The 13,559-nt window shown below is 34.8% G+C and overlaps 1 protein-coding gene across 2 annotated transcripts in view; it reads right to left on the reverse strand.

Moving 5' to 3' along the window:
• LOC115879429 (tuberin) overlaps nt 1-13,559 on the reverse strand; it is a 47,284-nt gene that overhangs the window by 13,936 nt on the left and 19,789 nt on the right. For both annotated transcript variants that reach the window (XM_030896263.1, XM_030896262.1), the window contains exons 13-17: nt 9,558-9,885; nt 9,309-9,505; nt 7,372-7,486; nt 3,348-3,519; nt 1,897-2,285 (exon numbers count right to left, since the gene is read on the reverse strand). In XM_030896263.1, the coding sequence (XP_030752123.1) occupies nt 1,897-2,285; nt 3,348-3,519; nt 7,372-7,486; nt 9,309-9,505; nt 9,558-9,885 (1,201 nt within the window). The remainder of the gene's footprint in view (nt 1-1,896; nt 2,286-3,347; nt 3,520-7,371; nt 7,487-9,308; nt 9,506-9,557; nt 9,886-13,559) is intronic.

Raw genomic sequence — 13,559 nt, forward strand, 5'->3', positions numbered from 1 at the left:
TTAAATTTGTTGACTAAATTAAAATACCAAGCAGCTCTTTATTATACTTTATAGAGCAAATGATTGTAACAGATATTTGATTTAGATTAAAGCTGCAAAAATTAGTTTAAACCGATTTTTATCATCGCCTTATTGGTCACATTGCGCTATGTTCAGCAATGTTGTCGTGTATTATTTGACAATTATCCTAGTAATTAATTAGGGAGTAATTCTCGTTTTTTGCCGTTTTTCATAGTTTTTTTTTCTTAAATTGTACTTCTAAGCACGAAATGTTCTTTTAAGAACTAGATTTTCAAGATTTTTTACTGCATTTTTTGAAATTGTGGATTGAAAATATGCCGAAGCCTTTAAACAATCAAAGCAAAGCGCTTGTAGCTTCCCTGAAAAAATATTTTGGGCGCGAACGTGACAATAAAGGTCCTTTATTACCCTTGAATGCAGTTAGAGAAGTAAGATTGATTGGTAAGCACATTATTATTTAACTTTCAAGTTATTTTTACTTATTTTAATTTGTAGCGGGTAGCTCCGGTAGCTGCTGCCTTAAAAAATTATACAGAGAAGACCAGGCTACTAGTAACATAGTAAGTTGCCGGACGAATTTACGTTTACCCGTTTTGCGTTCGTACTCGAGATTCACTGCCGGCTAGTCGGCTGGTCAGGCAGTTGTGCTTGGACGGGTCGGTCGTGACAGACTAGGAATACGACGCGAGGAGTGCCGAGTATGTATTATTTTCATTTTAAGTGTTTACTTTCACTTAAGGTAACATTTAAAATGAAAATACTTAAATATTTATTATTTGAGTGTGTTTACAAGCCAAAACTAAAAATAAATAAATTCTCTAAACCCAAAAAAAACTAAAATATTACTCTAAATAAAAAAAGTTATAACAAGTGTTCAACAAGACCATCTTCTTGTGCTAGACAGAAGCCTAGGCGGTCGTAAAATCCCCGTCTGACATTGGCTAACATATTAGGGCTAATAGTTTGGAAAGCCTCTCGTATTTTTACTTGAAGCTCATCCAGATTATTGGCCCTATTATGACCATACACTTTGGATTTTACATAACCCCACAAAAATAAATCATTGGGAGAAAGATCTGGTGATCTAGCGGGCCACAAAATAGTTCCATGTCTACTAATTAAACGGTTGGGAAAAGTATTGTTCAAATATTCTTGAACAATACGGGCATTGTGGGCAGGACAACCACCTCAGCAATTTGATTATTTGAAAACGTGGGATTTTGATCCGCGGTAGCACAAATGAACACTTGCTTTAACTCCTGTTCTTCATTAATCAACACATCAGGCTTTTTGTGTTTTTGTGGTAACACGCACCCATGTCTCAAAATTATTAATAACTCTTGATACAGTAGGTAAACATGAAATTGGCCTGTTTACAAAAGTTTGTGGAAAAATTGTTTGTATATCCCGATAAGACCTATTTTGGAAATACCATTTTACAATTTGAATGTTCTCACGAACTTCGTAAACATCCATTATTTTACTTAAAAAATAAATTTTACACGAGAACTGTCGCGAGAATCTATGTATTCGTTTTGGCTATTAAAACACGAATAAATACAAATTCTGAAACATTCTTATCACATATCTACCTATTTTTATTTTATCGCATTTTTTCGCCCGCTTTTTATCCGGCGGACGGGTATACGCTAATTCGTCCGGTTCTGCCTATGTTACTACTACGGTGGTCCGGTCTGTATAAAAATGACATACTAAATATATATTGTTTGTCACTTTTAAATTAAGATTCATCTCATAAATTCATCACAATCTGGCAGCGCTGTCGCTATCGCTTGTCACTCAAAGTTGATAACGTGCATCAGAAAATGTTTTAAAATTTCTATAAATCTCTACAGGTAGAATAAGAATGTTAACCTGTTGGTCTCCTAATGTAAATTTCAGCCCAACTCTGACACCAACAAGCACAGGTGTATTTTTCTTCTTTGGTTTCTTCAGTCTGGAACATTTCTTGCAGTTTTGTAGTCACTATTTCTTCACCAAATCTGCCGCCCTCTTCCTGAGGCGAATTTACTGAATTATTAGATTTCTCGTTAGAATTCTGTCGACTTGGTTCAGTACTGCCACTTCCTGTTGGCAGTAACCGGCTTTCATTTCGTGTATTACACATACTCCAGCATTTATCACAAAGACCTTGTTTTAACGTTTTTTGCGAACATCCACTTGTAGTAACTGTAACCAGTTTATTCCCCACCAACCACGTTACTGACTGTCCTCCGCTTAGAAGAAATTCGGCTCCAGGAAGCCTGAAAAAATATTCAAATTCAAATTCAAATTCATTTATTGGTGTTGCCATACAATAGTATTTACACAGGTTACATTACACAGGATAATAAAAAAAGAAAAAATCAAGCTTAAAAACATAAATAAGTTACTAGTACTAAGTTAAAAATAATTGTATATAGACATTAAAACACTAAAACACTAAATAGAATAATGGCATCAACAATTAACCTAAAAACACTAAAATCTAATATTTAAAAATTCCTTGAAAGAATAACAGGAATACCGCATCTGCAGGTCCTTAACCTCAGTCTTAAACCGCAAGAGGGGCATGTTCGCAATTTCCTTGGGTAATTTATTATAAAATTTAACTGCCAGGTACCCAGGTCCACCTTGGCACCTAGTCAATCGGTGGTAGATTGGCACAAGCCTATCCCTACCCCTTGTCTCATGGCGATGGACTTCTCCATGGACCCTATATGTCTCGGTTCTTTTTTACATAAAGGACATTTTCCATTATATACACTGACGGGACAGTCAACACACCCACAGCCCTGAATGCCTCTCCACAGTCGGCCCGATAGCCAAGCCCAGCCAAGACTCGCACAGCCGCCCTTTGTAAGCCGCAGATCCTCTTTAGTTGGGCTGTATGTCCCCAGGCGAGAATAGCATAGGACAAAATCGAGTGGAACAAAGCAAAGTATGCAGTCCTCAGTACAAGCCCGGAAACACTTCCTGAAAGGCGACGCAGAGCAAACAATCCCCTTCTAAGCCTAGACGCAACCCCATCAACATGCTCATGCCACCGAAGCAGAGGATCAATCTGCACTCCCAGAAACCTAATACTCTGGACATCTGCGTTTGCTGTTTCTAAGTCCCTAAGAGAGAAAACCATCCTATTGGTTTTGTCAGGATTCAGGAGCAACCTATTGGCACAAAACCATGCCTCAAAATGGCCCCGCACTACCTCACTCCCCTCAATGGTACCCTCCAATGAGTCAGATGAGTCAGATGAGAAGGCCACTGTTGTGTCATCATAATATATTAAATAAAATAAACAAAAAGCTACGAAGATTACTTCTTACCTCTTTGGTTTAGCACTACAAGGTGAATACGCATATCTTGCCATCAGATCAATACAAGTTTCATTCAGCTCTTCATAGAAAGTGACAAGCGATTTGTTGGGTGGATGGTTTTTTTTAATAGCACCTTTATCCATTCTAACAGCCATGATTCTCTCGTCTCGACGTCTTGAACCTAGTACCAAAATTATATTTAATAATTCTGTAAAATTAATCTTATACAGGGTGTCACAATATTTTTGGAATCAAAATAAGTTCATTAGACACAATTTTCAGGAAAACTCTTAAAATTATAGCATAAATGCAGGTGTTCCACAAGGTAGTGTCATAGGACCACTACTCTATGTCCTTTTTACAGCAGACTTTCCAACAAACAATGAAACAACAACGGCTAATTTTGCAGATGACACAGTAATTATGGCTGTCAACAAAAAGCCGGAAAAAGCTTCCTTGATATTACAAAGACATCTAAATGTAATAGAGGCATTGTTACGTGATTGGAAAATAAACATTAATCCATCAAAATCGGCCCAAGTAACTTTTACTAATTCCGCAGTCTTCCTCTACCAAGTACTTAGGCATGCATTTGGATACTAAGCTTACCTGGAAAGAACACATAGTAAAGAACCGTAAGCAAATAGATTTAAAAATAAAAGACTTATATTGGTTAATGGGAAGATCTAAACTATCGCTAGAGAATAACTTATTTTATACAAAACCATAATAATACCTATTTGGACATATGGAGCAGAACTATGGGGATGCGCTAGTAAATCAAATATAGCCATAATACAAAGGAGCCAATCTAAAATTCTACGGATTATAACAGACGCACCATGGTATGTCTCCAATCATACTCTACATGAAGACTTAAAAATTCCGTACATCAAAGAAGTCATCCAAAATCGGAGCAAAAAATATTTCAATAGACTACAGGATCACACCAATACCTTACTTCAGCCTCTACTTGAATCAGTACCTACGAGAAGACCTAAAAGACAATGGCCATCTGATTTGAAAGAACATTAAGGAGGATTTTTCACTGGAGAAGACCTCATCACGTTAACTGGAGCGTCATTGCTCTCAAGTCATCAAATTAGCCCATAGAATTTCCTTGCAAATATTCTGATTGCTAATAAATCATAAAAAAAATTAGACACAATTTACCTCTATGCGATATAAGTGCTTCGTTTGTCCGCTAGAGGGCATCAAACTTTAAAAAAATAAACACATTTTTTTCAGATATTTTAAGAACCGTTATTCCGATTTTAATAAGATTTTGGGTGTCTATGTTTTGTTAAAGGCTTTAACATTTGACTTTCACAAAAATCACGAAAAAGTACGGGACGGGTGAAGAATACCCCCACCCCTACATAAATTTTAGTATAAATATTTTTCCAACTCCACCGACGACAAATTTTCTTTTCGTAAAATCGTACCTCTAGTATTTACTACATTTTTTGTATCTAATAAAAAAAAACGCCACATCACATAGTTTTTGAGAAAACATTTTTTGGAGAATTTATTTTTCCAAAGCAGGCCTACAAAATATACAGAGAGTTAAAATAATTCGTTCCCATAGAACTACGTATTTTTTAAATCGAAATAAGTTAATTACACATAATTTACGTTTATAAAAAAGTGCTTCGTTGGTCCATTAGAGGGCATCAATAAAAAATAAACCTGAAAGTTAATTAATTTAAAATGTAGTATTTTTTTTACACATATGAAGCTTACTGTCAAATGTAATTTGTGATACTAACATAAAATTCCCTATTTTCACCAACTAGATGATTAGAGCACAACAGATTTTATGCGCTTCCATTGCTTGATGTGACAAAATACATTTTTTGGATACATTGCTTGATGTGACAAAATACATTTTTTGAAAGTCAGCTTCCGAAAAATATTTTTTTTCTCAGCAAACCAAACTATGCGAGGTGGCGTTTTTTCACAAGAGACAAAAAAATGTAATAAATAGTGATGGGAAAAACCGATTAATTTCAATAATCGAGTACTCGAGTATCATAAGATTGCAATAACCGAGTGATCACTCGAGGGAAATATCACTCGTATTTAAAAATACGGTTTTCATCCGTCGCATGTTGTAAGTACTCGTTAACGCCAAGCGGCAAGCAGTAAGTTGCGTGCGCAGGGCACATATTCTTTCGGTAATGAACGGCAAGTAGTAAGCGGCGAGCGGTTCGCTTGATCGCTTGATTTAGTTTATTTCGAAGCATTGTCGATGTAGGTCGTAAAATTTTGTCCCTCAGATACGCAACGGATAAATATACTGGGTGCGTCTGAAAAATGGATCACCCCTATAACTTTTTTATTTATTTCAGATAAAATAACGAGATTTGGTATGTTAGTATATGACATAAATTAGGATTGATTGACATATTCAATTGTTTTCATCGGATATGATTACAACTTTTGATTTTTAAATGGCACCCTCGGTATTTTTTTACTTTATTCGGTAGAAAATGACACTCGGAATAGAATGACATATCACATGTCAACTTTTGACATTTTCGCATATGGTTTATTTGAAATTGTAACATGCGGTTCATAACGACAATTTGACTCAAAGTACCAAGTGTGTGGTATCAAGTTATTCGTAAAAAAATTCTTTTTTGAAATATGCTAATGAGCCACCCTCGTTCCATTTGAAAAAAATTGAGATATGATCAAAATACGATTATGATATATAATATGATTATGATATATGATATGATCATGATACGATTTGGGTGTCTTTTAAACCGGCCAGGGCAAGACACTAAACACATTAGACGATCAAATCTATTTTTCCAAGGCTCCTTGATTAAAAATTAGTGTTTTTAACACAGCCATGGCACTCTAGATTGAAATTTAAAATACAATTTATTTTTGAGCGAATATGTCAAAAGTTGACATATGATACGTCATTCTATTTAAAATGTGATTTTCTATCGAATAAAGTAAAAAAAATACCGAGGGTACTAGTAGTCATTTCCGGTGAAACAGGAAGTGACCGAAAACAATTGAATACGTAAATCAATCCTAATTTATGTCATATATAATAACATACCAAATCTCATTTTTTATCTAAAAAAATAAAAAAGGGGTGGGCACTTTTGAGACACACCCGGTATATACAGCGTCGTATAAATTTGCTACCTGCAATGTATGTAGAAAATTCGCTCGGCTTTTTATCGAGTATGTCACATTAAAATCGGATTTCAATTTATTTCATTTTAGGATCGCTTGCGTTCGTCGCTTGGTACTCGTCACTTGCATCGCTCATTCATAATCGAGCGATGTCGGTTATTTCAATAATCGAGTACTCGAGCGAATCTTCGCTCGAGTTATCCCATCACTAGTAATAAATACTAGAAGGACCATTTTACGAAAAAAATCGGTCGTCGGTTGAGTTGAAAAATATTTATACTAAATGTTATGTAGAAGGGGAGTAGTATTCACCCTTATCGTATTTTTTCTTGCTTTTTGTGAATGTCAAATGTTAAAGCACTTACCAAAATATATACACCTAAAATCTCATTCAAATTGGAACAACGGTTCTGTGAAAAAATGTGTTTTCCCCCTAAACCCCCTTACCATCTCTTTTAACCCTCTAGCGGACTAACGAAGCACTTTTGTATAGAGGTAAATTGTGTCCAATGAACTTATTTTGGTTCCAAAACTACTTGTCCACGGAATATTGGGACACCCTGTATATTTCTAAGAAAGATTGAATGAAAATGGCAATAAGACAAAATTTATAATCTTCAAAAAGTTTGTTTCTAGAGAGAGAGAGAGAGAGAAATAATGTACTCCCCTCATACTAAAACTTGTCGAATAATCAACTTGTCGAATAAACCTAGTGGCGGATGGTGGCACTATAGAACACAACAGCCCGTGAGCAATCCAAAAATTAGGAGAAAGAACTTTATGTACAAAAATGTTTTTATGTCCACCTTTCAAAACTTTCAACAAATCGTCGCTGATCTTAACCAATAAAAAAATCAATAATTATATTCCATACCTTGCTCTGTTAAACTGGAACTACGCTTCCTATCAGAACTGTCCTGATTGAGGCTTGGCAAGTCTTGTCTTAAAAAGAAGGTTTCCTCAAAAGGCTGGAGGTTTGCTTTTAGTCCCTTCAAATATATTTTTAATTACATAATAATATACATCTAAAGATATAAGGATACAAATAGAATCTTTTAAGGTTTCCATGAAAAATTTTGTAATGAAATAAGTTTTTTAACACTGTCACTCTTTTGTTTTTTAACTTTGATCTCTTTATACCGGGTGCGTCTCAAAAGTGGCTTACCCCTATAACTTTTTTTATATTTTTAGATAAAAAACGAGATTTAGTATGTTAGTATATGACATAAATTAGGATTGATTGATGTATTCAATTCTTTTCTGTCGCTTCCTGTTTCACCGGAAATTACTACAAATTTTCATTTTTAAATGGCACTCTCGGTATTTTTTACTTTATTCGATAGAAAATGACTCTAAATAGAATGACTTATCATTGTCAACTTTTGATATTTTCGATATAAGGACAATTTGACTCGAAATACCAAGTGTGTGGTACCAAATTATTCGTAAAAAAATGTTTTTCCAAATATGCTAATAAGCCACCCTCGTTCCATTTAAAAAAATTGAGATATAATTAAAAATACGATTTGGGCATCTTTTAACCGGCCAGGACAAGATACGAAAAACTAGATGATCAAATATATTTTTCCAAGGCTCCTTGATTGAAAATTAGTGTTTTTAACACAGCCACGGCACTCTAGATAGAAATTTAAAATACAATTTTTTTAAAAGTAAGAATGTCAAAAGTTGACATATGATAATGTGTCATTTTATTCAGAGTGTTATTTTCTATTGAATAAAGTAAAAAAATACTGAGGGTGCCATTTAAAAATAAAAAGTTTTAGTCGTTTCCGATGAAACAGAAAGTGACCAAAAACAATTGAATACGTCAATCAATCCTAATTTATGTCATATACTAACATACTAAATCTCGTTTTTTTTTATAAAAAAGTTATAGGAGTGAGTCACTTTTGAGGCGCACCCGATATAGTATCAATTATATAGTATTAACTGTGAAAAAGAAGACTAAGGAAGGAGCATATCAAAAATCTTAGGTACACCGCGATGGGCCTCAAATATGGCCGACTTAAATTCCGGTTTATCAGTGTCGTTCTAATTTTATTTAAAAAATGTAAAACTATGATGTAGAGTAGACGTGGGGTAGACTCAATAATTTGTTGTTTTATTTTACGTTGTGAATAAATGTTGGTAGTTATTAAAATTGTTATAAAAATATATAATTCTAATAAAAATAGATAAGTTATAATAAGTATTTATTACCACAAACATCCGATACGCTACTGAAGCAGGTAAGTCAAATTAACGTATCTAAATTCTTTGACATCTAATGTTTGACAAGTAATAAATAAAAGCTAAAATGCAAGAAAAATATAGAATTTAGTTAATTTAAGTGAATTTCATAAATGATCGGTTTACTACACGTATGTATATTATATAGTCACTTACTAGCGAAAAGTTGTTCCATTATTTCACTCAATTTTTGCCGAGATCTACCGCACGCTACACAACCAACTATTTTAGAGTCTTTTTCGATAAATCGCGATAGTGTCACTGTTAATTTAAGTGCTGCCACAATTTCCATCTAGATTTACTACCTTTATACAACTCATATCAGTAGTAGAATAAATAATAAATAACATAAAATAAGCTCCTTAAAGACTGACAAATCCACAAAATTTAAAATCAAATTCAAATGTGTCAAATGAATCGTCAAATAGAACTGTCAAGGATCCCCACCCTAGAGTGCTTTTATGGCGCTTTTTCCGCCCACCATGCATGAATACATGGATAGCATCATGCTCCTTCCTTAGTCTTCTTATTCAAAGAGTATTAATAATAATAAGTACGTACTTGGATAATAAAACTAACGAAATCTCTCCGGAATGTCAGTCTGCATTTTAAAAACCAGACTGCTATAACATGATGCGCCAAAGATACAATGTAATGATTGTATTTAAAAGGATTGGTATATGATAAGGCTACTGCAAAAACCGACATATACTGATCTGCCACGAAATTCGAATATATCATAGGAAGCTGTGTCATCGCTAAAATAAAAATTTTAATAACTGAATAGAATTCTTAATACGAACAACTTACTCGATAAAAACTCCAACACTGGCACGGCAATGTGATTTGTAGGCGACATTTTCGACAAGCTAAGCAAAACTTCAGGTAAAATTTTTACCATAACATCTTTCATTTCTAACGTGCAAATTGTTAAAGCAGATATACAGGGTTTAGAACTTTTCGGGGCGCTTTGAATACACTTCATTATTGTCCTAATCATTTTCTGTTGACTATTGTTGTCGAGGTATGAGTGATAAGATGCTAAATTTACCAAAACCAGAGATACAATAGAGTGAAAATCAGGTTTGCTCATTTTCACATTTAATGATTCAGGAAGGTTCATGCTTCGATCAGACACCTAAAAATATAAAATAAATAAATCTAAAGTTTATTACTTATTGTCAATAAAGGGGTTCAGTTTCAATTTACTAAATAATAAACTCAATTTGTGCTCAAATTCTGGTCCTGCATCGCCCTTAGGAGCCAGAATATAGGGATAACCAAAAGTAGGGCCATAGATTTAAAGCACCCAGTAAAAAATATGTATAATCATGTATATGGTACAGAAGTTCCAATAGCATATTATAATAAATTATATGTGAAGCAAATCGATAAATATGAAGTTTTAATATAATAAATAATAATATACAGTGTGGTCCAAAAAATGGTGGTCTAAATTGTATTCGGGAATGTTCAGCAGCATATTCTGCAGATAAAAATAAGTAAAAAAAATCGTATAAATGAATGTCTTAAAATGCTTATTGTCGGAGATAGAGGCATGGGCGAAGTTAGGTCGTTGGATCTGAGGGGGCTAAAGCCCCTATTATGAAACTTATTATTACAAAACTGAAGAAGCGGAAGGTTGCCGTAATCACAAAAATAGCGCCGAATGCAAAAAATGTTTGGGATGCCACGCTCCAATTAGGCTACATTTTTTCATAAAGGGTATAAAAACTTTATTAAAAAAGGTATTTGGACCCCCAATACCTGTTCTAGGGTAAAATAAATAGATAATAATATAATTAAAATATAATTTTCTTGTCTGAATATTGTATGCTGTTTCTTGTTGTATAAATAACTAAATTATTTTTTATTTTTACATAATTATTTATAAATTTCGAATATTGTTTAAAAATCCGATAGGCACATAAAATTTTACATTTAAGAAAAAATGTTTCACCAGTGCTGTTCCGATTTTTAAATACAAAAGGTGGCTTCTCTCTTTATCGGCATAATTCCCGTTACGCCTGGTTGCCAATTTCGCTTTAATTTCGCATTCGCTACTGAGTCGAAACTAAAAATTATACAATTTTTACAGATCAAATCAGAAAAGTATTTTTTATCTTTGGTTTTGTCTGAGTACCAATAATGTTCAATTATTTGTTGTGTATAGGCTAGTTCGGTCTGGGGGAGGGGGGCTAAGTCAGGAATTGGGGGGCTTAGCACCCCCAAGCCCCCCCCCTAACTTCGCCCATGGATACAGGGTGTTAAGTTTCGTTTTTATTTCGGTTTTTCCAAATAATTTCTGAGATATCGACTACAATATCTGGAAAAAAATAGGTGACTGGTATTTTTTGACATGAGAAACCTGATTTCACTGTAAATATGACTCCTAATTGTAGGGGGCGCCACACAATGCTTCGCCTATGGACAATAATCAAAATTCTGCGTGCAAAGAATTTTTTTTTGCTCCCATATCAGAGATAAAGAATCGAAATACCACAAACAGGATTACTTTTATTGTTAGGAGACTCGATATCGTTACAAAACATTACGAAAAATGATAAAAATGTAGAAGAAATAAAATTGTCTTATCAATCGTTTACTGTGATTAAAACGAATCGTACCAACAAGTGCTTTTTCATTAAAAAAAACTAAACCTGCCATGGAAGCTAACTAATGTATGTATTATATTTGTACATTATGAAATATACAATTTTATTTTTGGGTACGAAGTTATTCGACAGTAAAAAATGACTGAAAATAATCTAGTTTTTTGTTGTAATTAACTTTGATTAAACTTTTATTGAGTTCTATGCCAAACATCTTGTACTTTCAGTTTTATTAAATAATGTGGACCTTTGCGGTTTAGCTGACTAACTGAAAAAGCTTTTGGCTCCTCCCAGCTAGTTCAAGAATTTTCGGACGATGTGACAAGTCTGCAAGAATACAGCTCGTTGTCCTACTTTTGCAATTGAGCATGGTAAATTAATCTCTTTTAGATTTTTTTGGAATTCTGTGCTGATAATTCCCTCCACCGAAATTACGAACGGTAAGATCTTTACGGTCTTAAGATTCCACACGTTTTTTAAATCATATGATAAATTTTCGTATTTTGTTATTTTATCTGTTTCCGTCTGTTTAATCCTGCGGGATAATGGTACTGCTATGTCAATTATAATGCCCGTTTTATTGATCTTATCGATAAAAAGAATGTCGGGTCTATTGTGGTCCACTGTCCGATCGGTTATAATTGGTCTGTCCCAATATAAAACAGCATCCCTAGATTCCAGGACGGGTTGCGGGGAGTTTTTCCAGCTTGTAGTAGGGAGGTGATGTTTTGCTCAAGAGTTCTGATTTTATGGCAAATTGTTGATGAATAATTTTGGCAAGTTGATTATGACGTCCAAGATACACATTATCTGCTAAGGTAGAGCAACCAGACGTGATATGTTCTATTGTCTCCCCTCTAATAGAGCATTTTCTACATACATCAACTACGTCTTGTTTTAAAATATTCTTTTCATAGTCTCTGGTCCTCATAACTCCGTCCTGGATGGCCATCATGAAACCTTCGGTCTCAGGAAACAATTTTCCGTCTTTAAGCCAGGCCAATGACGAATGAAGGTCGACCCCCTCAGACTGAAGCGACTTTGGATACCTGCCATGCAGAGCGCCGTTTTTCCATCCTGCAACACGCTCCTCTATCGAGATGGGTTTGTCAATCCGGTTACGGCAACTTAAATTGAGAGGAGTGTAACCTTTATCCTGAGCCACGATTAGCCTCATTATTGCACAGTTGGAGGACATAAATCGCTGCCTCATGCCATTTTCCTGTTTTAGGCATAGATCTTTTATGTTTAGCAGGCCTCTCCCACCCATCCTACGAGAAACATACAGCCTATATACAGATGAGTTTGTATGCAGAATTCTAAATTTTGTTAATTGTCTACGGGTAAGGCGATCGAGATCTTCAAGGTCGGTATTTGACCACTTGACCACTCCAAAGGAATAAGTTAACACCGGTATTGCCCAAGCGTTTATATTATATTGCCGATCTTCAATTTTACCCCTTTTGATGTTGACAGTAGCACATTTGTCAAAGCCAAAGGACATACGTATGTCCCTGCTGAAGACTTGAACAGTTTCTATTAAATAGTTGAGTTTACTCGGTGTTTCCCCATACAGCTTCAGGTCGTCCATGTACAATAGATGGTTCAGTCTCTTTCCGTTTCCTTGGTCGATCTTGTAACCGGCGGTTGTGTGGTTAAGCAGTGTTGACATAGGGTTCATTGCCAGACAAAACCAGAGTGGTGAAAGTGAATCCCCCTGGAAAATGCCCCTTTTGATTCGTACTGTACCGATATGTCGGCTTGACAACTTAAGGTCAGTTCGCCACTGTCGCATTAGGTGTCCGAGCGTATTTATAATTCGGGGGCACACTTTATAGATGTCCAGAACTCTAAGTAACCAGTCATGAGGGACCGAGTCAAAGGCCTTGCTGTATTATATATATTATTATTATTATTTACACAATAGAAAGCGGTATAAAAATACCGATGAGTCTATTGTCTTTTTATGTTGCGCGTCATTTTTTCGAGTTTACTGGCCGTAATGCAAATGTACAGAACTCAAGGTATTCATTTCTTGATCAATTTTGTTTTTAAATGAGTTGAGAGTTGGTACTGAAACACTTTCTTCTGACAGCGAGTTCCACGGGTACACTATGCGGTTAGTCAAAAAAAATTTTCGCTGGAATTTGGACGATCTTTCCTTTTCCAGGCGTCTGCTGTGGCCTCTAAGTTGTGGAGT

The sequence above is a fragment of the Sitophilus oryzae genome, unplaced genomic scaffold (assembly GCF_002938485.1).
Source record: "Sitophilus oryzae breed Bouriz unplaced genomic scaffold, Soryzae_2.0 scaffold_1576_pilon_pilon, whole genome shotgun sequence".
NCBI classification, from domain to species: Eukaryota; Metazoa; Arthropoda; class Insecta; order Coleoptera; family Curculionidae; genus Sitophilus; species Sitophilus oryzae.